Source organism: Petaurus breviceps, unplaced genomic scaffold (genome assembly GCF_028583685.1).
Source record: "Petaurus breviceps papuanus isolate PSGF00001 unplaced genomic scaffold, PetGlider_PUasm1.0 126, whole genome shotgun sequence".
NCBI lineage: Eukaryota > Metazoa > Chordata > Mammalia > Diprotodontia > Petauridae > Petaurus > Petaurus breviceps.
Genome location: NW_027185655.1, coordinates 27550257 through 27575666, shown reverse-complemented (window position 1 = coordinate 27575666; position 25410 = coordinate 27550257). Strand labels below are relative to the sequence as shown.

Here is a 25410-nt window from a genome sequence, read left to right as displayed (position 1 = left end):
GATTGAATGAACTGCACGTGAAGTGTGGTTTGGTTTAGTGGTGTGTGTTAAGCCTGCTTAATATTGTGCATTATTCGAGCTTGTACTCATTTAAGACAAGCAAGCAGGCAAGTGAGAAAACAAAAAATTTGTTTTTAAGAATGAGTTCATTGAGTAAGTGGTATAATGGGAAGAGGAGTGACTTTCAAAAATAAAAGACCTGAATTCAAGTCCCTACTGACTTTCACTATTTGTGTGACTCCAAACAATTTACTTTAGTAATTTACAATTTACAAGTCCCTGGGCCTCAGTTTACAACTTTGTAGAATGCAGAGGTTTAACTAGATGAGACTTATGGTACCTTCCAACATTAGACCTATGATCCTCAGGTGATTTGATCCAGTCAACATTTAGCATTGAGATTAATATGACTAAGACTTAGCTCCTGCTTTTTGATTATTATAGTTCATAGAAACATATAGTTCAATCTAGAATTTATCTCAGAGGCATCTCCTTGAGTTTCCTTACAGATCCACGCTTAGAGAAACACAAAGGAGGCACAACCAGAATTTGAATTTACATCCAGCAATTTCAAGGTGGACATTATTTCCATTGGACTCTTCAATTCTACATGGAAAATATTTTTTAACAGTGCCAACAACTTTCATGTACTAATTTAGCAATTACTTATGCATACTGTAACATTTAAAACTTTTCAGAGATACGGCATATCAATAAATTTAGCCATCACATAACAATATTTTCATGCTAACTTCAGGTAGAAATGGAGCCAAGTTAGCCTATATGTTAATTACACCTTCATAAACTAAAAATAAAATCAACTAAAAGTACATGAGAAACCATTCCAAGATACTACCAGAAAGAAGCAAAACTATTTGGGCTTCAAAAGAATAACTACTCACTATGACAAGGAAGAAAAAAAATTCAAAAAAAGTGTGTTTTTCAGAATGAGAATATAGAAATCCACTTCCAAGACAAAACCACCACAGCAAACATCTGAAACTTTCCTTCCCTCAGTTTCCTGCTATTCATATGGCTAATTTGAGGCAACATTTGGTCATGGACAAAGGACAGATCAACAGGATTCACCATCCCTAAAAAAAAAACAAAAAACTGACAGCTTTCCTTCAAAGTTGCTTCTGAGAGCAAAGAAAGAGGAAAAGGACTCATATGTTCAGCAATATTTATAGCAGCTCTTTTCGTGATGGTAAAGGGTGCTGTGCTTAAGAAGAACTTCTAGAGCAGTCCATAAATGGGAGAAAAAGACTTCTACTAACCAAGAGCTGTGTTTTGTCTCTTTACCACATGTGTCCTCTAAGCTGTCTGGCTTCAGAACTCAAGACTCTGAATTCATTTATGGGGAAGTATGTGTCACAGGCTTTTGAGAAGATGTTTTGCAAATCCCTTTTAAATAATTAATTTATTTTTAGTTTTCAACATTCACTTCCATAGGATTTGGGGTTTCAAATTTTTTTCCCCTTCCCTCTCCTCCCACCACCAAGACAGCACGTAATCTGATATAGGCTCTACTTATACATTCATATTAAACACATTTTCACATTTGTCATGATATAAAGAATTAGAACTAATGAGAGGAAACATGAGAAAAAAAGCCAAAACAAAACAACAATTTAGAAAAGGAGAGAAAATAGCATGTTTCCATCTGCATTCAGATTTCAAAGTTCTTTATCTGGATGCAGATAGCATTTTCCATCATGAGTCTTTTGGAGGCATCTTAGATCCTTGCATTGCCAAGAAGAGCTAAGTCTATCAAAGCCAGTCATCACACAGTGTGACTGTTACTGTCTACAGTTTTCTCCTGGTTCTGCTCATTTCACTCAGTATCAGTTCAAATAAGTCTTTCCATTTTTTTCCCTGAAGTCTACCTTCTCATCATTTCTTATAGCACAATAATATTACATTGCATTCATATATCCCAACTTGTTCAGGCATTCCACAATTGAAGGACATCCCCTGATTTTTTAACATCTTTAAAAAAAAGCACTCCATAGTATTTTAAAAAGTGGATCAAGAGGAGAAAGCATTACATCCAGTCAATGATCTCTAACTTTTTTTCTAGCCTTAACAATCGATACTGCCTCTTAAACTGTGCATTATAAACCCAAATTTAGGGTCACAAAAATTTAGCAACATGTAAATATTTCTGAACACTCAGTGACCAATAATTAAAAATCAAACATGTAATGAATCTGAGGTGTTTCTGGAAGCACTTGCCAACCACGTCATGCAGCTTCACTGCAGCCTTGTTTCTGAACATAAAACATGGGCATTTTGTACTACATGCTGTCAGGCCACATGATGTCAATGAGCACTGCTGAAATGTTAAAAGGGGTCATGAGTGGAAACAGTTTAAGAATGTCTAATCTATGACACTAAATTTAAAATAATATATGTACATATACATAGTATCCATATGCATATGTATAGGTATATGTGTACTATATATATAATTCCCTCTAAATTTAAATTTAAGATAAATGAAATAGAATAATAAGCTATGATAGTTGTCTTATAATGATTTTATTCTTGAAGGCTTTTCTTATTATTATTATTATGCACCGCTTTTAAAATAATTATACATGCTACTAAATACAATTATTGGTGTGTCTGACACTTTTTTTTGTATTTGGCATTCTTAATAAAAATTCTAAGAAATTCAGAAGTCTTTCAGTAATATGAATTGGGGGAAATGGAAAGAAGACTATCTTCTAGGAATGTCCCCATTTATATAAAGTAGTATACTACCATGTTAACTGATATTTTCTTTTTTTCAAAATCTTCTAAAATTAGATGGAAAGGGACCTTCCATCCCCTCATTAGGAGTTTTAAAGAAAGTCTCAAATTTTCAGATCTCCTTCATAGGACAGGTGATTTTTCCATAGTTAATCAGACCCATCTGTTATGGGAATGGGGATCTAAAATCTTCCCTGCCCCTAGGCCCTTTGATAGGCTTAAGTGATTCTGAGAATTGATTTGAAAATAAACTCTGCCCCCTGATGGGCTGAATGTGGTCACATGGAGCCTGTGGAGGGAGGCTTGTTTTTCAGGAATGCTCACACCTTGGTGCTATGTGATTGAGCAGTAGGTCAAGAGGGTTGTGACATTCTCTGAGCCAGGAGAAGGTTATATATACCCTGATGTGAGGTTTTGCTTTGGGGCTCATTTTGAGAAGAGTTGTATGATTTGACCAGATGAGACTCTGGGCAGCCGTTCAGTCCCCCAGCTTTGAAAACCCAGGTGTTGGTACTTCCCTCTCTGGTAACTGACTAGGTATGGATGTAATGGTCAGATATAGCTTGAAGCCTGTCTGCAGATTTGTTTCTCTGTCTGCCTGTAACTTGTAAAAGACATATGTTTGATTAAAACAAGATTGTTAACCCATTTTGAGTTGCTTTCCTTTAGAAAAACAGATCTAAGAACCTGTGTTTTCAGCCATCCTGGGAATGCTAGGGTACTTGCTGCTACAACATGTCCTCCTGATTTCAAGAAAGGCTATTCATTTTGCTATGCTTTCTCTCCTTATTTTTCTGCTTTTAATTCTGGTGAGCAGTTACAGCTTCTTGGTGATTACTCCTTCAGCATTTTTTTTGATAGGCTAACTTCGTGGATCCAGGTTTTCTCCATCTTTTGCACTATTTTTTTAATTTAGAAAGTGCTATATTTAAATTATTATGTTTACTGCTTCAAATATGATATTCTGGTGCTTATTTAAAGTTTTAAATGTTGTTTCTTTTATGTTTTAATTGATATGGATGCAAAAATGTTATCATTTCAATTTTTACTCTTTGTAAAATTGGAAACTCTTATTGACTTACTAAAGAGCTGTTAGTCTGGCTACCTATTACTAACCAGAAGACATTTTTTCCCCCACATTTGCTATACCTTTCAACTTAATTCAGAAAGTGAGAAACTGAACAAATCTTTGCCAGTTTGGTGAGCCAGCTAGATCCCCAATTGTAAAATGGCTAAAAGGAGTAGCATTTTGAACTATGAGTCACAATTCCTATTTCCCCACTGTCAATCTTAAACTAAATAGTTATTTTTTTTTTTTATTTTAAGCAATCAGGGTTAAGTAACTTGCTCAAGGTTACACGGCCAGTTATTTCTGGGTGTGGTGCTGAGTGTCTGAGCCCGGGATTCGATCTCCAGGTCATCCTGACACTGGAGCCGGTGCTCTTACTTGCTGTGCTACCTGGCCGCCCTAAATAGTTATTTTCTGACACTATTCTCCAGTGTTACTGTACCATCAATTAACCTTTCCATTTCAATTTTTAAATCTATTTTTTAAAAATTACAATATAGTAGGTAGAGAACTAGCATTGGAGCCAGAAATATAGAGTATAAGTCTCATCTTTGACACCTGGACAGATCACTTAACCTCTGTGTCCTAGGTAAATTTTTAAGATTGTATGTTGCAGAAAAGTTACTGAACTGTGCTGATAGAGGGAATTGCCTCTTCTAGGATTACATCAGTGAAATCACAGATCCAGTACTATCCCTATTCTTATTCATAAAATGCCAATAAGGACTGAAGAAAATATATTCCAGCACATGTGAGCTTGTTCAAATATGATGTGTATAGAGCATTACATCAATATGAAATTCATCATTTATTAGAAAAACCCAATTTCCTTTCTTTAAAGCTAGAACATCCTTTAAATTAGTTTTTCCTACTTCCTTTTATAAAACCATAATTCTATTCTTTAGTGAAAGAGACCTAATAATAAGAAAAGATTACATAAGGGAATTTCTTAAAAGTTATCTCCAAATATTCACCGAAGTTGAATCTTGAGGTCACTTACAAATTTATTTTGAATATGTACTTTAAAAATCTTTTAGTGATATCTCTTGTTTTACATAACCAACATTTCCAGCTTCCCTCCCCTCTACATCCCAGAGAACCATAACTTATAACAAATAATTAAAAAAGAAAAAGATAAATAATAGTTCAACAGAACTAATCAACATATTAAAAATGTCTGAATTATTCTGATATTTTGTAGACATTATCTTCTGCAGTCAGAAAGGGGGTGTTTTCTCATATAATTTCTTAATGGCCAAGATTGATAATTATACTTTTACAGAATTCAGTTTCAATTGTTTTACTTATGCCATTTTTCCCCTATTTTCATCAGTGTAGTCAGTTTGTACAGCTAGTTTCTTTTCCTCATTCTGCTTAGTTGACTGCCTCAGTGCACATATGTCTTGCTGAAATTCTATGCATTCATCCTTGTCATTGTTTCTAACTAAGGACATTCATATACCACAACTACTTATTTAGCAATTTCTTAGTTGATGGATATCTACTGGTTCCAGTTCTTTACTACTAGAAAAACTGCTGTTATAAATATTTTATCATATATGAGGGCTTTTCTGTTATCAATTACTTTGTTGGGACATATGCTAAGTGGGGAAATTTCTGGATCCAAAGGTATGTGCATTATAGTTACTTTTTTTAACATTAAGTTGGAATTTTAATAGCATTGTATATGTAAGATAATCTACAAAACAGCTATTGTCAAAATGTGAGCACATCAATGGCTACTCCCCAAGTAGCCCCAATCCTAAGTAAGAATAACTAACTCAGTATTTAGTCAAATAAATTTGATTAAGATTTAAGGAAATTGGGGTGGTTAGGTGGTGCAGTGAGTAAGAGCACTGGCTCCAGAGTCTGTAGGACATGGAATAGGTTCTAGCCTCAGATACTTAACACCCACACAAAATAACTGGCCGTGTAAACTTGGGTGATTTACTTAACTCCAATTGCTTTAAAAAATAATAAAAAAAAAAGATTTAAGGAAATTTATTGGAGTTGGACAACAGTCATCTGTGGAATTTGTACTTCAAGTATCCATGGTTTCATTGACTAGCATGAGTCAGTTGATTATGAAGTCAAAAAGAAGACATTTTGAATTGAAACGACTACAGAAAGGTATCGCCCTTTACAACTGTGCAACTATACAACTACCCTTTCAGAGATAAACCTTATGCCATCAGAAGAGCCTGTGTAACAGAAAGAGTTCTCCTAACCTCCACATTCAAGGAGCTGCTATTTCATAATCACAGCAACAGAATTTGGGAGTTTGAAGCAACCTCAATGGTCATCTATATTACTCAAAGAAATGTTCACTGTGGCACATCTAAGTGGCCATTCAGCATCTGTTCAAAGGATCAGAAAGGAGGAATTTATCACTTTCTGAGGAAGTCCATTCTACTTTTCTTTTTTCTATTTTTTTTTTGCCCCTAATATCTAACATAAAGTTACCTTTTTGCATCCATTGATCCAACTTGCATCCATTGACCCAGGTTCTGCTTTCTGAAATCAACCAGAATCTTTCCCACTTCCATGTGATATGTTTTTGAATACTTGAAGATAGTAATCATTTCTTCTGAGTCATCACTTCTCCAGGCTAATGATTCCCTGTTCCTTCGCTAGTTCTTAATATTACATGACCCCAAAGCCTTTCACCACAGTGGTCCCCCTACCTTGGGATACTTTAATAAAATCAAAGAGCTAGTGACCTTAGAGGTCATCTTGGGCCACTCCTTCAGTCTATCAGTCTCATCTATAGATGAGAATACTGAGTTCCAGGGAGAGGATTTGCCCAGGATCACACAGATAGTAAGTGTGAGAGCATATAAATGTCCTTCCTAAACTGTGGCACCTTGAGCTGAATACAATGTCCTAATTGTGGTCTGACCAGGTCAGAGTAAGTTGGAACTACAAACTCCTTATTGCTGTAATCTCTATCTCTCTGTGCAGCCCAAGATCTTACTAACGTTATTTTTGGCTTTCACATCACATTATTAACTCACAATGCAGCCTACGAACCGCCAAATAAATGGTTTTCTAACCAACCTCCCCATCTTGTCCTTATATATTTGATTATTTTAACCTAATTTCACCATTCTATTTACATCCACTACTCATGTCTATCACTCTATAGTTTGCATATGTTCTTTGAAGATTCCTGTAGCCCAAATATTAATCATGGTTCAGTAGCTTGGGTATTACACCTCTCTAAACTTAGCTGGGCTAACCTGCCATCAAGAGAGTTTGTCACTGAGTCTATTCTCAATATCTTTTGAGCTTGATAGGAAGGATAGAGAACCTGAGATCCACACATTACATAGAATTTTCTTTCCATGAATTTTCATGAAGAATTCTCAGAATCCCAGAATATATTTAAACATGATGATTTTGCAGTCTACAAACTCTGCATTTTAAGGAATAGGGACTAAACAACAGCATTATAGCCTTCTAGAATAAAATCTTTCAAAAACAAAGTATTGTGTTTTAGAACTTTGAGCTCCTGATGAGACAATAATAAAGGACTTTAGTAGAAGGGACCCATTAATCATAACAGCTCACATTGATATTGTACTTTAATACTTATAAAATTCTTAAATACATTATTTTATTTGTTCTTCCCAATGACTCTGTTAGGAAGGTACAATGCTTAAGTCTAGTCTACAGATGAAGAAAAGGGGGCAGAAAGATTAAATAACTTGCCAGGAGTTGTATAATTAAGTATCTGGGGAGAAAATCAAATCTAAGTCATTCTGATGACAGTATGAATATATTGTCCACTATATGATGCTGTCACAGTTGTATTATAAATGAAGTGTACTTTGTGTTTCTTAACTTTTGTAAATAAAATTGAAAATAAAGTTATTAGATACAAAGCTTTCAGTAGCAGAAGAATCTGGAAAGTAAAAATGAATTCACTGTGTTTTTCATTTGTCATTTCATATAAGATGTTACTACTAATCTGCTATTAATAGAACATCTTGCTGAGTTGCTTTTTGCGCTAGTCATAATTTGTTTATGATTAGCCTTTCACATTGTTTTGGTGACTAAGATTTCCATAGCTGTCCAATACTGTGCATGAAATAGAGTGATGTTTAATGGGCATTAATTGACTCAAGAATCTTGACTTTCTTATCACTCTGCTTTTAAATAACTGAGCTGGCTTCAGATTTAAGTGTTTATTCAGACTAGCTGTAAGACCTGATGAAGCTATTTAATATATCTAGACAGAAGTTTAAATTTTTATGAAGTATGTGGACTGGAGTAAGAGACCTCAAAATTCCCTTCTCCTTCTGACATTAAACAATTCTGTACTTGATATGGATAGGCAATGTGATTTGATAGTCAGAAAGGCTTTTGGTGAGCGAATTCTTGGAAGATGGTGGAAAAAGGGAGGAATTTAAATAGCTCTCCCCAATTCCCCCACAAACAATTTAAATAATGCCTGAAAGTGAACCTTAGCACAGCAGAAATAATTAAAAGTCAAGCTAAAGCAGTTGTCCAGTCTAAGGTAATGGGAGGATATTAGGAAAAACCTCACCTCCCAAGGTGGGGGTCTGGTTTCATTGAAGGGAATCAATAAACCTGAATCCACAACAACAACAAAAAAACTGGGGACAGCTCTGTTGGTGACAACTTGTGCTTCAGGAATGTTCTCCCCATAGGCAGCTGATAAGGGGAAGATTGTAGGGCCCTGTGGTGGCACTGGATCAGGGCGTCGGCACCCTAAACAGCTGGGGTCCCAGGCTGTGACTGTGGGTGAGGAGAGTAAGCACATGCTAGTGAATGCAGTCATAGAAAGGGCCCTGCTATCAATAACATTACTAATATAATATTGAATGATATTGGTGATAATAGGCATCTTTTCTACTCCTGGTCTTATTGGGAGGGCTTGTAGTCTATCCACATTGCAAATAATGCTTGGTATTGATTTTAGGTAGATACTTCTTTTCATTTTTTTTCTAAAGCAATTGAGGTTAAGTAACTTGCTCAAGGTTACATGGCCAGGTATTTCTGGGTGGGTGCTAAGTGTCTGAGCCCAGATTTGATCCGAGGGCATCCTGCCTCTGGGGCCAGTGCTCATACTCACTGAGCCACCTGGCCACCCCTAAACAATTGGGGTTAAGTAGCTTGCTTAGGTTACATGGCCAGGTGTTTCTGGGGGGGTGCTAAGTGTCTGAGCCCATATTTGATCCCAGGTAATCCTGACTCTGGGGCCGGTGCTCTTACTTGCTGCGCTACCTGGCTGCCCCAACTTCTTTTCATTTTTAAGGAAAAATCTACTTATACCTATACTTTCAAGTGATTAAAAAAATTGGAATGTGTTACATTTTATCAAAAACCTTTTCTGCTTCTATTGATATAGTCATGATTTTCTCATTACTTTTCTTATTGATATAATTAATTATATTAACAGTTTTTTCTTATGATAAAACAATCCCTTCATTCATAGTATAAGTCATGCTTGGCTACAATGCATAATATTTGTGATATACTGGTATAGTCTCCCATTTAAAATAACTGTAAAAAGAATAAAATAACTGGAAATATACCTGCCAAGACAAACATAGGAACTGTATGAACATAATTATAAAACACATTTTATACAAATAAAGTCAGATTAAGTAATTGGAGAAATATCAATTGTTGCTGAGTGGACAGAGCCAAAATGATAAAAATGACCATTCTACCTAAACTAATTTACTCATTTAATGCCTTCCCAAGTAAATTATTAAAAAAAAAATTATGGAGCTAAAAAAAAATAAAAATGTTCATTTAGAAGAACAAGAGGTCAAGAATATCAAAGCAATTAATGGGGGGAAATGTACAGAAAGGAGGTTTAATAGCACCAGATCTTAAACTATAGTATAAGGTAGTAATTATCAAAACTGCCTGGTACTGGTTAAAAAAAATATAAAGGTGTATTCATGGAACAGAGTAGAATACAATACATTGTAGTAAATTATTATAGTAACTTTGTATTTGACAAATGTAAAATTTGGGGGGGATAAGAATTCACCATTTGCTAGAAATTTGGGGGTAAACTTGAAAGCAGTCTGCAAAAAATTGGGTATAGAAAAATATTTTACACCATTTACCAAGATAAGGTCAAAATGGATGCATGACAAACACATAAAGTTACTTAGGAAAAAAAAACATGAAATATCACCAATCATACTTATGAATAGGAGAAGAATTTATGAATAAACAAGAGATTGATAGCATTGTGAGATATAGCATGAATAATTTCTGTTACATTAAATTAAAAAAATAAGGTTTTGTACAAATAATAGCAGTTTAGCTGAGAAAAGAAAGAAAGCAGAAAATGTATGTGGGGGGGTAGGATTTTATAGACTATTTTTCATGTCTTAACTATATATATTAACTATACAGAGAGAATTTTGTCAAATTTATAAGAATATGAATCATTCTTCAATTGATAAATGGCCAAAGGATATGAACAGGCAGTTTTTCAATGAAGAAATCAAGGCTATATTATAAACATACAAAAAAAATGCTCTCAATCATTATTGATTAGAGAAATGCAAATTAAAACAACTTTTCTCTCACTTATCACATAGGCTAAAATTATAGAAGGGGAAAATGGCAAATGTTATAAGGGGTGTGGAAAAATTTGGATATAATACACTGCTGTGGAACAGATCCAATCATTTTGGAGAACAATATGGAATAATGGCCCCAAAGGGATGAAAATGTATATATATGCATTCTTTCACCCAGCAATACTAACTGCTATTGGGTCTTTCCCCAAGATGATCAGGGAAGGGGCGGGGAACACCTTACATGTTCTAAAATGTTTTAACAGCTCTCTTCATGATGGCAAAGAACTGGAAATTGAGGGAACATTCATGGATTGGGAAATGGCTAAAAAATTTGTGGTATTTGATTGTGATGGAATACTACTATGCTGTAAGAAATGATGAGCAAGTTGGTTTTAGGGGAAAAAAACATGAAAAGAATAGTATGAAAGAATGAAGAATGAAATGAACAGAACCAAGAGAATGTTATATATGTTAACAATATTGTTCAAAGAATAACTGTGAATGACTTTTATTCTTAGTATTATAAATATTCAAATCCCATACAAAGTACCTATGAGGGAAGATGCTATCTACCTCCAGAGAAATAACTAATAGAAGTATGCATAGTATGAATATGTGTTTTACATATATGTGTGTGTTATATGTATATTATATATATATACATACATATATACACACATACATGAAGAAGTGAGAGTCAAAAACTTAAAATATGACAATAAATAAATTTAATTTAAAAAGAAGCTCATGATAACTTAGATTATGATTTTGGAAGGAATATCAAGAGTAAGAGAAATGATAGTCTTACTGTCCTAGTGTAGCAGCAAGCACCCCAAGCGCGTCCTCAAGGTTTGCTGCCCATACAGGTTCTTGGATCTGCTTTGTTAAAGGAAAGTAACTCAAAATGGGTTAACAAGCTTACTTTAATCAGTCAGACATATATCGTTTACCTTGTTCAGGGGAGAAGGTCAGCACCTCAAACTTCAAAATATACAGACAGAATTATCAAGACATTAACAGATCAAGTAGACAGCTTTCCAAACTGTCCAACCATTACATCCATACCCAGTCAACATCTGGGTTTCCACATCTGGGTTTTTCAAAGCCGGGGGACTCTCAACAATGGCTTCCCATAATTCAGATCAAATCACAGAACACTTCTCAAAGTGAGTCCCGAAACAAAGCTACACATCAGGGCTTATATAGCCTTCTCCTGGCTCAGAGAATGTAACAACCTTATTGACTCACTGGCCAATCAAGAAGTATCTACTGAAAAACAAGCCTCCCTCCCCAGGCTTCAGGTGCATTTTAGCCTAGGGGCAGGGAAGATCTTCCAAATTTGCATTCCCATTACACCTCTAGAAAACTGCAACTAATTCTGGTTGCCACATTCCAGGAGTTTTTGTTTGTTTGTTTTATAATGTTGGTTTTGTTTACTAAAATATTCTTCATCCAGAGGGTAGTGACCAGGATATTGAAGTTATTGAAAACCATATCATGCAAGAACTGGTTGAAAGAACTAGACTGTTGAGTTTCAAGAAAAGAAATTTAAAGGGTTATAATAATAACTGACCTATTTAAGTGCTGTCACATGAAGGAGGAGTCATTTTACTTGACATGGGAGAACTAAACAAGAATAAATGGGTGGGCATTATGGTAAGGAAAATTTCTGCTCAACATAAGCAAGATTTTTCTAAAAAATAGTTCTCCAATACATAGGCAGCTCTAGGGAAAGAGGAACTCCTAATTGCTAAAGTTGTTAAATTAGAAATTCAAATTTTCTATGTAGGGATTGTTGTAGAAGGGTCTCATTGAGGTTTCCACTAGGTGATTCCTGAGATACTTTCCTCCTCTTAAGCCTGTGATTTTATATGCAATTGTAACTCACTAGGTAAAAGAATCCATTTGCAGATCAATTTCAGCAAAGTCAAGTCTTTACAAAGACAAGAAAAGCTAAGCCAGTAGAAGATAAGAGTAACTGAAAAGTAGAGATAATTCTATAGTGTAGTTGGTTCTATTGACATTTATAATATATATGTACATATTATGTCTACCAATAAAATAAAAAACTCCTTGAGGGCAGCAACTTGTTCATTTTGGTATTGTTTTCCCTATGGGGAGCCCAGAGTTTGACAGATAGCAGGTGCTTAATGAATGGTTATTAATTGGTTGACTTTATTTTTAATTTAGAAAGGGATGCTAAAACTGGGATGAAAAGAAATGATTAGAGATTGTGCTCATAGGCACAATTTAATTTTTTCCTTTCCTTTTTTCCTGTTGGACATTATGACACATGATCCTTTCCTTTTCGTTAGCTTCATTAGACATAGAGAGGATAGAAAAAAATTACTAGTTTCTTAAAAGTAAAAAAAAGAGATCCTCCCAGGCAAAGGATAATGAGGAACCACTTTAAAGGCATCATTTAACAATTCAGTTCTTCCTCAGTAACACAGAACTTGAAGAGGTAGGTTTCCCACAAGAAGCATCTGGAGTCTCAATTTTCTTACATTTGTATCCCTTATTTGTGCATTACAGAAAATCAGGAAGGAAAGTTTGGCTAAGTCTCAGAGGTGGCATATTTCCATCTTTTAAGGGGTGTAGGAAGGAACACCCAAATACTCAGCAATAACCATAACAATAACTCTAGAATATCCGTTTATGAAATAACATTGGCAGTAATCATGATTGGATTTGGACGAAGGCATATGAATGGTCTTCCAGCTGGAAGATCAGAGCAAAGACTATAAAGCAACAGGCATAGGGTGGTACAGTAGTGACTGCTTGCATAAGAAGGGAAGAGAATTGAGGAATCATGCTGAGCTCAAGAGGAAATGTAAAAAAAAAAAAAAGGTATTTTCAGAATGTTATCATTCTGGCCAGTAACTGCACAAGGGATTACTGATGCCATCTGCTGGATTTCCCTGGGAGTCAAAGACTGCATTAAATAAAAATTAAAGGAAAAAAAAAACAATATATATATATATATATATATATCTTTGCAGTATCTCTCTATTCATTTGCTTCTGTTCTTCTCGCAGGAAAAGAAAAAAGGAAAAGGGGAAAAAAATACTATGAATCTCTAGCCAGGTTCCAGACAACATATATTTATATTGTAACAAAGAAGAAATAGGATTTCATATTGTCATTGTATGTACCTCAACTTTGTAGATTTGTTCAATAAGTATGGACAGTCTAAACATTTTTGGCATGACTGAAGAACTGTACTGCACTTCAGAGACTTAGAATTTTGAACACAAATGGTATTTGTGGCAGAACTGTATTAGAACCGCCGTTCAGTAATTTCTGTACTCAGTCACCTACAGTTTTTGCCCAGTAACTTCATGAATACCTTGGCTATCAAAGGAATATAGCAACCCTTCAATGTTTTCTGAGAGGAAATTTGGTTGCAGGAACTATTTGGAACATAAAATTTAAAATGAAGGAGTAAGGACAAAAAATAAGAGTGATATAAGGACATATTAAATCATTCATGACCATCTGTTGGGCACAATTAACTACAGCACTACCTATGCATTTAATTATAGAGGAGGTTAGGACAACGGATTAAATTTACTTTTTCACTTTGTTAGTAATACTTCTTTTAGATTATTATATGTTAACATATTTTAAAAATCCTCTTCTTTTGGATTATTACATATCGACATATTTTAGACATGTTTTTTCTTTCTGTAACAATTTGTCTGTAAGACGGTCATGAAACACAGACTGAAAATGAAGAGTTTTTCAAAAAGTTATCTTCTCTGTTTCCTTCCATTTTGGATAAAAGTAATGGCAGATATGATGATGAGACATTTACGTATCCATCAGCCTTTAATTCTTTGTGGCATTTTCTCTCATTCTTTTCATTCTCCTCTACTTTTCTGCACATTTTTTCTTCCTTGTCATCTTTTCCTCACTACATTTGCAGCTTAGAGTTCAGCCTACCACCACCCCACTGCTGCTACCATTATGCTTACAAACAGAATACTATCCCCTTTTGTTGGGAAGACTCTTATTTTGTTTCCTACCCCACTGCTACCTCCTGTATTTATTTTCTGAGATTTTTTGTTTTGTTTTGTTCTATTTTTATGAAAATTGTTGAACTTTTAGAAATGTGCTATAGGATGAAAACCATAGTAAAAGCAACTGTTTTAATGTGAAGGAAGAGGAAGGAGTGATATTAGGAGAGGAGAGGAAGGGAGAGACATGTCTTTTAATATTAACTGTTTGCATCCTTGAAATTTACTGCTTGTGTGAAGTGTTTTCTCTACTACAATACATACTGTATTTTGGTTTCAACTTGAAATTTTAAAAATGGAGCAGAGAGACAAGCAGCTTTCCATCTTCCCTGATGCAGGTGCAAAAAGCCATTGGCCTAGCCCTAAGGGATGACTTATGTTGCCAGTATTTAGACTTTATAGGAAATCTTGCAAAAGAAGCCAGTGCAATCTTGTTAAACTCTAGGCAGTGTGAAAAATAATCTGTAGTAATTATTTATTTCATTAAACTACCTCGTGTCACTGTAGGATATATTTCACGTGAATTTATTACCAGGATAGATAGCTTAGTGAGATGAGTTTTGTTTTTTTTTTTGTATAAGATCATGTTGTATTTTGCTCAATGGAAGATTTGAGAATGAGTGATAAAAGGCATGGGGATAAACTGCCAGACATTTTAAAAGATATTAAACTTCTAGAGATCTTGGTCATGACAGGTGGTCTGTCTTTGTTCATAACTGGTCTTTTGACAGTATTTTTTTTTTGTCTTTGCTCAATCCCCTTAATATGAATACAGCTCCTTGAGTTGGGTGGGTGGGGGGACTTTGAGCAAATATGCATTGTTTCTGTTACAGCTGAGTTGCTCTATTAGAGTGCAACAAAATCCAGGCTAGAATATATACATACTATCCTTACAATATTGAGTAAACCTTTCAGTTTTTTTTTAAATAGAAGGTTCCCCAAACTGTTCAAACTTTTATATTGTTAACATCTGGGTTTGTAAATCTCTCCCTATTTTATAGGCTTTCAGTGAGACAATTATGAGACAAATTTTAAAACACTACAAAACTGGGTTATTGTTAACTACTTTTAGCCTGTATGGTTCACAAATTTAAAATTCTGCAAAGCCTGAAAGTCTTTATTGTCTATTTAAAAAATATCTATAATTATATGTGATTTATTGAATAATGATAAGCATTCTCATTTTTCATAGAAAAGTCTTGGATTTTAAAAATGGAGAAAGGGAAGCATTAAAATTTATCATAAATCATAAAAAGTTATGTTATTTAACATTAGCTTGATTTCTAAGACCTCTCAATAAAGTGTATGTTGATACCTTAATATAGCCATGATTGAATTAATATAATCACTCCCTCCCTAAACACTGATACCCCCTCCATGCATACTAATTTTGTATATTTCCATTCCACAGTTTCCCAAAACATAATCAACAAAATATGCTTTAAATCTTCCTCTGGTTTTTAAAAAATATCTCCAGCAGATACCAGTATAGGATATTTTTATCCATATGTTACCTCTCATTGTTATTAGAAGGTCTGTTTGTAATAATTGAGAGAAAGCAAGATACACACACACACACACACACACATATATATATATACACTATAGATATACATGTCACTTCTAATACAAAAGTCATCATAATAAATTTGAACTTTTTCAAATACCTTTTCAGCATCATGAGGAAATTTTAAAAATATGTTGATGAGTGAGCAACTGTATAAAACATTTGATTTTTTTTCTTTATATGTTCATGTTTGCTGATGATTAAGTTCATAATAAGAGAGAAAAATTTTGTAAAAGGCAGGCTGCATGTGGTGATGCATAACTGGAGTCCTTGCTCCTGGTAGATCATCTCAGTTTGGGGGTGCAGTAGGCTAAAACTATGTATGCTAAGGGTGACCATACTCTGTGGCATCTATATAGTTAGCCCCTGGGGGCAGAAAGGCTGGGGGTAGGGACGGAACCTGACTGCCTAAGGAGGGGCCAACTGACCCAAGTTCAAACCAAGTAGGTCAAAACTTCCCTCTTGATCTGTTATGGGATTGGGCCTTTGAGTGCCCATTGCACTTCCAACTCAGGTGAAACAAGGAGAGTCAATTACCCCACCTAAAATTAAAAAAAAAAATTCATCATGATATAGTGCAGGAGTGGGGAACATGCAGTCTCAAGGACCTATGTGACCCTTTAGGTCCTCAAGTGTGGCCCTTCAACTAAATCTAAACTTCACAGAACAAATTCCCTTACTAAAAGGATTTGTTCTCTAAAACTTGGACTCAATCAAAAGGCCATATGTGGCCTCAAGGTCACATGCTTCCCACCCCTGGTGAATACAGGTTTCAGGTAAGAAAGATCTAAGTTTATATCAGGACTTGGATGCCTATGGGCTGTATGACACAAGACAAGTCGAATAATGTCTCAGTGCCCAAGGCTACTCACTATCAATGTAATTTTGGAAACCAATATTTGATCTGTGTCAGTGGAGTGATCTTCCTCCCATTTATAAAATAAAGATAATAATAATAACATTAATATAGTGCTTGAAAGTTTGAAGGGTATTTTACATGTGTTATCTCATTTGAGTTTCCTAGTACATTTATAAGATAAGTGTCATTATTCCCATTTTACAGATTAGGAAACTGGGACCAAGAAAGATTAAATATTTTACTCAGTGTCAATTAGCTATTAAATGTCTGAGGAAGTATTTAACTTCAAGTGTTTCTTATTCCAAGTCCAGAAGTCTGGCTACTGTGCTACCCAGCTGGTTTATTATTATTGTTATTATAATAATTACATTATTAATAATTATCTATTTTACAATAGTGGTATTGTAATTTCTTAGTGTAAAAATATATATACACAATATTGCAAAATAATATACTTTTTGGTGATTCATCAGTAACCTCTGGAGTGAAGGAAATTTCACTAACATGACAATATCCTCTTCACAGATTTCTCATGTTTCCATTATTAGTCAGATGAGAAAATATATTCTAATGAAATTTTATATTAAGATGGAGAGGTCTCTAATGAATGCCCCTGGTCTAAGTCTTTTTGCTCAGTTTTATTCAACTTTCTTTTTTTAACCAATGTTTTAAATGAGCACATTCAAGCCAAGTGTATCAAATTGTGATTGAGATAATTTAAGAAGGATTATTTATATTTTAGATGACAAAATATATGTTTTAAATGGGGCAATACAAGCATGTAAAAATCCTAAAGAGTGTAACTGTGTAGAAAAGAGACATCATGGAGTTTATAGTCTAGTATGGAGGTAAGATATAGTTTCATTATACAATATAACTTAGCAAAAGGAAGTGTTATGTGGGATTTGTAGGAAAAGTCTTCTAATCTGAAGAAGCTTTATAGATGATGTAGTATTTGAAATGGACTTTAAAAGATAGGAATTCAATGACCAAAATTTGCCTATTTTCTAGGTATAAGGTTTTAGCTTGGAGAAGAGATTTGGAGGGAGGAAAAGGGATATGACAGCTGTCTTCAAATATTTGAAATGTCTTCATGTAGACATAGAATTAGATTTATGCTTCTTGGACCTAGAGAAATAGGAATGATGAATAGAACTTATTGGGAGGTAAATATCTACTTGAAATAAGGAAAGACTAAGAGGGAGTTTTCCTATCACAAGAGAGTTCCAAGAGAGTTTCTTTGTTGTAAAGGAGTTTCCTTGACAAGTATGAATTTGGTTGCAATAGATAACACTGAGATTTTATGACTTTATGATTTTTCAACCTTGGGATTTAATGACTTGACCCTGTGATTTCACTAATACTATCAGAACACTATCATTCACACTACATTGATAGACAATCAATATTGATGAAGATAGGTTGTCCCAAAAGTCTTAGTGCAATTTAAAGCCATTAAAACTTAATAACAAGAGGCGGCCAGGTAGCACAGCGAGTAAGAGCACCGGCTCCACTGTCAGGATTGACCTGGAGATCGAATCCCGGGCTCAGACACTCAGCACCACACCCAGAAATAACTGGCCATGTAACCTTGAATAAGCTCAACAATATGTAATAATAATAATGTGCTTTAATAGCTTAAAACTGTCCTAAGATTTTTGAGACTCCATATGTCTGAATATATATATATATAAATGCATATATATGCACATACTAATTTACATGCTTACTAACATTTTATCTAAGCTTTTCTTGCCTCTATCTTTATTTCCATATCTCATTCAATTAATTTCTAAATTATTATTATTATTAGAAAGCTATTTCTTTCTATTCCCAAGTTGAATTACATTTTATGTTTAATTAGCAAACTTAACAGAAATAGAAATGCTTTCACAATATGCTATTAAAGATTTGTTATCCTCAACTGAATTACAGAGGTCTTTCAAAACTTTGGTTGCTTTTTATTTCCCTGCCCCCTCCCCATTTGCAAAGAGAATCCATTTAATTCCATCTGGTTTTCATGAGTAATGCTGACTGATAGCTGGTTTATTTTCTATTCTAGGTCGTGGAGACTAATTTGGTGGCTTTTGACTGTCACTGGATCATTATAAATGAGGTAAATGCCAACTAACCATATTTGTCAACTGTGTGTCCTGTTTTTATACATAGCAACAGTATTTTCTACTTGCCTTGAATTTGCCAAGAGGAAACAAGCCTTGAAATAAAGTTCCAACATTCTGAGTAGATGCTGTTTAATAAGAATATAAGTTTTTTTTTTCTTGGTATAAAGGGCTTTGTATGAATAAAATAACATTTTTGTAAAAAAAAAAAAACATCCTCCTTCCTGCTCAGTATCTTTAGCCTTTCCTTTTGGCTTGAGCTTCATGCTTTGGAAGATCAGCTTTTTAAAATAATTACAATTCCTCTTTGTAAGTCCAGTGAATACCGCCCAGTGGAGTGCTGTTGTTCCATTTATATTTTAATGTTGCTTCCGGAACTTTTTTCTCTCTGAGTTCACCCTTACATCAGGATTAAATAATTCAACGTATGAATATGGAAAAATGACGAATACAGATCTAGTTTTTTATTTACTAGTATATCTATTTTAAAATATAATTTCTTAAATTCAGTAGTTTTTGCAAGAACAATTAATGAAATTCAAAGATATCATAAAAAGAACCCCCTGAAATAAGCTTTGCCCTGTCTTGTTAGGCAAAATTTACAGACCATTTGGGCATGGCAAATATGCTCTTAGGAAATTTTCCTCACTCTATGCCTAAGATTTAATGTTTAATGCTCTGTCTAATGCAAGTTTCTCTATCCTGCGATCTTATAAACATTAATCTTCATTAACTAAAAATTAATAAACTGACAACTTACTGTGAAGAGAGCCAAACATTGAAAAACTTACTTTGACTTTGTTATTTGCTTAAAGTTCATGATTCGTTATTTTACCTTGAATTATGAAAAACTAGAATATATTAGGTGACTTTTTTAAAAACTCTTTTACCATGGCAGCTAGGTGGTACAGTGAATAGAGCACTGATCCCAGAGTTAGGAGGACCTGAGTTCAAATCTGGCCTCAGACACAACACATACTAAACATGTGACCTCAGGCAAGTCACTTAATCCCAATTGACCTGCTCTCCCCCCTCCAAAAAGCAAAAACAAAACAAAACAAAACAAAAGAAGCTCTTTTACCTAAGAATATAGTGCTGAGGTATAGTAAGGTGTTTAAGGAGGACTTGCACCTCTGGTTTGAGGCCTTGCTGAGCCCATTTTAGGGCTGCTCATCCACCTTTGGTACCTACCTATCACCTTACTCTCACCTCTAACTCCAAGAAGCTGTAGCATGTTCAGTATCCACATCCATGTAAAACCATATTGGCAGGCAGGATAAACCTTGAGGTTGAGGATAATCAACAAGCCTCAAACTCATTGATGAGTTAAGGGGGACATCTACCCCAAGAATGTGAATACTTCTTCTCAGGGGATTGATAGATGAGAACAATTGGTTCCAATAGCCATAAAGTAGCTGAAGTATGCACTGTGGAGCCCTTAAGGCTTGGTCAGATATCAAAGATACCAAGGTCATTCACTTGATCCCAAGTCATCATCAGTCATCTTAATTTTTATCTTGCTACTAGACTTTGATGACTCTGGAAGAAAGAGTGAGGCTGACAACTCTACTTCACTTAAATCAGATTCATGCACAAATAAAAACATTAACCTGTGATATCTTTGGTCCTGTTCAAAAACAAAGGATGAACAACATTTTCCAGGAAGAGTCAACTTCTCTTTACAAATTGTTTGCGGGGGGTGGGGAGGGGTTGGGGGGGGGGAGGGGAGGAAGGAGGACCAAGATGGCAGAGTAAAAGCAGGAACTTACTTGACCTCATCCACCCATTATCTCCAACACCTGTAAAAATGACTAAACAAATTTTAGAGCTATAGAACCCCCAAAATGACAGAGTGAAACAAATCTCCCACTGAAGGCAGTCTGGCAGGCTGAAAAGAAGGGTCTATTGCACCTAAATGGGAACTGAACACGGTCCCACATGGGCCACCCCAGCACAGACCAGCAGCATAGACCGACCAGAGCATACTTCAGAGGACTGAATCACTGGCAGCTGTGGCAGTTTCCAGACTTCTCAATCTGTAAATGCCAAAAAGAAAATAAAAGGGGGGAAACTCTGTTGGACCTGGGTGACTAAAGAGTGATGTCTGGCCCCTGCTTCTGTGGCAGCAGCAGTAGTGGCTGCTTCTGGAGCTGCAGGCCCACAGATGGTGGGGGGACCAAGAAGCTTATCAGAGGGCATTGGCAGGAAACGCTTTGCTGGTACTGAGTCAGGGTACTCTTGCCTTGCCTTTCTTGGATCTGGATCACAGTCTTAGGTGGAAGTCATGGTATGAGGAGCACTGGCATGGCAGAGCTTGGGTGGCTGTGTAGAGGGCATCTTCCTTACAGTTCTGAGGCAGGTTCCTAGAAGAAGCTCTGACAACAGCTGTGAAAAAACCCAGAAATTTTGGACACAGCACTCTCTACTCTGGAAGCAGAGTTCTACTGTGTCAAAGAGATCCAAAGTCAGGTAATTGGCTGTGAAAATGAACAAATAGAAGAAGAGAAATAAGACTATGGAATAATTTTTTGGTAACAAAGGAGATTTAAACATAGAACCAGAAGAAGACAACAAAGTCAAAACCCTCAAAACCTCCAAGAAAAATATGAATTGGTTACAGGCAATGGAGGAGCTCAAGGAGGATTTTGAAAATCAAGTAAGAGAAGTAGAGGAAAAATTGGGAAAGAATTGAGAATGATACAAGAAAATCACAAAATACAAGTCAACAGCCTGCTACAGGAGACCCGAAAAAATACTGAAGAAAATAACATCTTAAAAAACAGACTAACTCAAATGGCAAAAGAGATCAAAAAGCCAGTGAGGAGAAGAATGTCTTAAAAAGTTGAATTGCCCAGATGGAAAAGGAGCATCAAAAGCTCACTGAAGAAAATAATTCCTTCAAAATTAGAATGGAACAAATGAAAGCTAATGATTTTATGAGAAATCAAGATATTATAAAAGAGATCCAAAAGAATGAAAAAAATAAAAGTCAATGTGAAATATATCTCAATCTCATTGGAAAAACCACTGACCTAGAAAATAGATACAGGAGAGATAATTTAAAAATTATTGGATTACCTGAAAGCCATGATCAAAAATAGAGCCTAGGTATCATCTTTCAAGAAATTATCAAAAAAGAAAAAACTTCCCTGATAGTCTAGAACCAGAGAGTGAAATAGAAATTGAAAGAATTCACCAATTGCCTCTTGAAAAAGATCCCAAAAGGAAAACTCCTAAGAATATTATGGCCAAATTTCAGAGTTCCCAAGTCAAGGAGAAAATATTACAGTCAGGAAAAAACAATATGAGGATTGTGGAAACACAATCAGAATAACATAATAACTAGGAGCTTCTACATTAAGAGATCAAAGACTTTATAATATGATATTCTAGAGGTCAAATGAGCTAGGATTAAAAACAAAGAATCACCTACCAAGCAAAACTGAATATAATACTTCAGGGGAAAATATGAATATTTAAGGAAATAGAGACCTACTAAGCATTCTTGATTAAAAGACCAGAACTCAACAGAAAATTTGACTTTCAAATATACCAAGCATGAAAAGGTAAACAGTAAAGAGAAATTATAAGGAACTTAGTAATGTTGAACTGTTTACATTCCTACATGGAGAGATGATATTTGCAAATACTTTTGAAAAGGGACCTGGTCAAAAGAGAAAATAGAATAAATGGGAGGTGGGATAGGATAGAAGGAAATATAGTTAATCTTTCACAATATGACTTCTGTGGAAATGTTTTGAATAACTACACATGTATAACCTATATTGAATTACTTGTCTTCCCAGTGGGGGTGGGTGAGGAGTGAAGAAGAGAGAGAATCTGGAAACCAAAGTTTTAAAAACAAATGTTAAAAATACTATTTTTACATACAATCAAGGAAATAAGATATACAGGCAATGGGGTTTAGAAATCCATCTTGCCCTACAAGAAAGTAAGGAGTAAGGGTGTAAGGGGAGGAATATTAGAGAGGGCAGACTGGGGGAAGGGGTATTCAATATGTTTGTCATCTTGGGTTGGGGGATAGGGGAGAAATGGGGAGAAAATTTGTACCTCAAAATCTTGTGGAAATGAATGTTGAAAACTAAAAATAAATAAATGAATTATGGGGGAAAATGTTTGCCTATCATGAAAGAATTATGTTATCCTCAGGACAAAGAATCATATTATATTCCTGATATGTCTAACCACTCAACTATCACCTTGCAGGCAGCATTTCAGCTTTTTCTTGGGCTATTATCCTTGGTTCCACACTGTTGGAATAATAGGGTGTGGGGACATAGGAGTACTAACATCCTATGCCTTTCTCCCAAACCACTGACTCTAAAGTTTCGTGTAGTCCCCCTTTGGCCCTGTAGCACACAGCATGGCTACCCTTCCTAGTCCCAGCTACCAACTCTGGATATCTGTCTCCTAAACCTTGCCTTCCCCCACTATTGTGCCTACCTCCAATTTCCTTGGTGTCAGGGATTCCCCGAAACTGCTAGAGGCACTGTTTTTTTTACTTTCTAGATAGTGGGCCAGCACTTGTTCTTGTTTGTATCTGAAAGGCCAGTTTTGTGGCCTCACCCATGGAGACTCTTGTCCCATTCCTGTGAGATTCCTGAAATCAGTATACCAAACAGTATGGAGTAATGAGCCATTTCTGTTTTTCTGGTAACTCCCTTACCCACTCAGATGAATCTGCCCTGCATAGCAGAATACCAGCTTAATAGCTTTTTGCCCTTTGGATGACAGATTTAAAGTTTGGTCTTCAGAGGTAAAGACTCTTCCTAATTTCTTGTTTTATTTCCTTCTATAACTTGTTCCCTAGTCAGCCATCTCAGGAATAGACAACTCAGACTTCCCATGTACAAAGCACAAAGCTGTATCAATATTTTTATTATTATTTTAGTCAATAAACCCTTGCTACTAAAAATGATCTCTTGTCTATTTAGTTACATTGATTCATGCCAAAAGAAATCAATACTTTTATTCAACTATTTACCACTTAAAGGATTTATAAGAATAATCATATGATATTTGAATCTTACTAAAAAATATAAGGGATCTAGAGGCAATTTCTACTATACCTGACTCAGGGAAACAAAAATACATTTGGACTGCACCAGAAGCCTGTGGGACAACCTGCATTTTTAAGGCAATTAGCTTAGTGTAATCTGTTGAGATATCCATACCATGAAAATCATTTTACATTTCTCTGCTAAGGAAAATTACAGCATAAATACCATTTTCTGTATTTCATAATAATTCAGATTTATTTGTTCTTTTGAACCTGGCCTTATATGAATATGGAGTAAATTGTAGTTCCCTTGTTAGACATATATTTAAGTGGTTTTTAGTGTATTACATTAGAGGATTTTTTAAAATTTATAAAAATTCCAGTCTGTGAAATGGAATGAATGTGAAGACTTAACAGCATATCTGGTAGTTTAAAAATCATGCGTCTGGAGGCAGAAGAAATAGATATAAATCCTGTGTCTGGTACTTTTGACCTTGGTGATCTCTTCACTTTCCTGGGTCTGTTTCTTCATCTGTAAAACAAAGTAGACTAGATGAAGACTAAAATCATATGATCACTTCCCCCTCCTCTCCACCCCCCCCCACCCCGCCTTACACTGAATGTTTTACTGACACTGCCATTTCTACTTATAACTTGGGCATTTCTTTCATCCTCCCCTCTATTTCTATGAGTAGACAAACAGATCACAGTTTCCTGTATGATGGAAAGTGTCTCCAAATTTGAACATCAGAAGTTCTGGATTTGAAACTAGACAACCCCAATTCCTGCTAAATCCATTATCAGTAAATCACCCCAGTCTACCTCAGATTCCATCTACCTCAATATTCCGTATAAACTTATACTGGGCATCTCCCTTCCCCATTTGTTATCCCAAATAAAATTAAACCAACAGTAGCCATTTCCTATGAGGGTATTTTTCTCACACACACACACACATGCACACTCGTATACTTTTATACAACACTATACACTGATGTGTATAAATACATTTCTTCCTGTATGCTTTCTGTGTTTCCTATATTGATAAAACTCTCATTTATACTACTCTTTAAAGATTATAAAACACTTTACATATAACATCTCATTCGTTTTAGTCCTCACAATAACTCTGAATGGTAGGTGCCTTTATTAATCCCATTTTACAGATAAATAAACTGGATCTAAGGAAGGTTAAATGACTTGTCCAGAATCACACAGCTAATAATTGTTTGAGGTAGGATTCATACTCAGGTCTTCCTTATTCCAAATCCAGTACTCTATACATTATGATACCTACATGCCTGTCATTATTCCTATAATCCCTCATTCTCAAGTATGTATGGATATGTGTGTACATACATACTGATACCATATGACATATATTTCTTCTTCTTCTTCTTCTTCTTCTTCTTCTTCTTCTTCTTCTTCTT

General features: G+C 35.1%; 1 protein-coding gene across 1 annotated transcript in view; it reads left to right on the top strand.

The window, feature by feature from the left end:
- Nucleotides 1–25410, top strand: part of GRID2 (glutamate ionotropic receptor delta type subunit 2) — a 919201-nt gene that overhangs the window by 160289 nt on the left and 733502 nt on the right. Inside the window, exon 4 of the mRNA XM_069098591.1 lies at nucleotides 18903–18956. Coding sequence (XP_068954692.1) covers nucleotides 18903–18956 — 54 coding nt within the window. The remainder of the gene's footprint in view (nucleotides 1–18902; nucleotides 18957–25410) is intronic.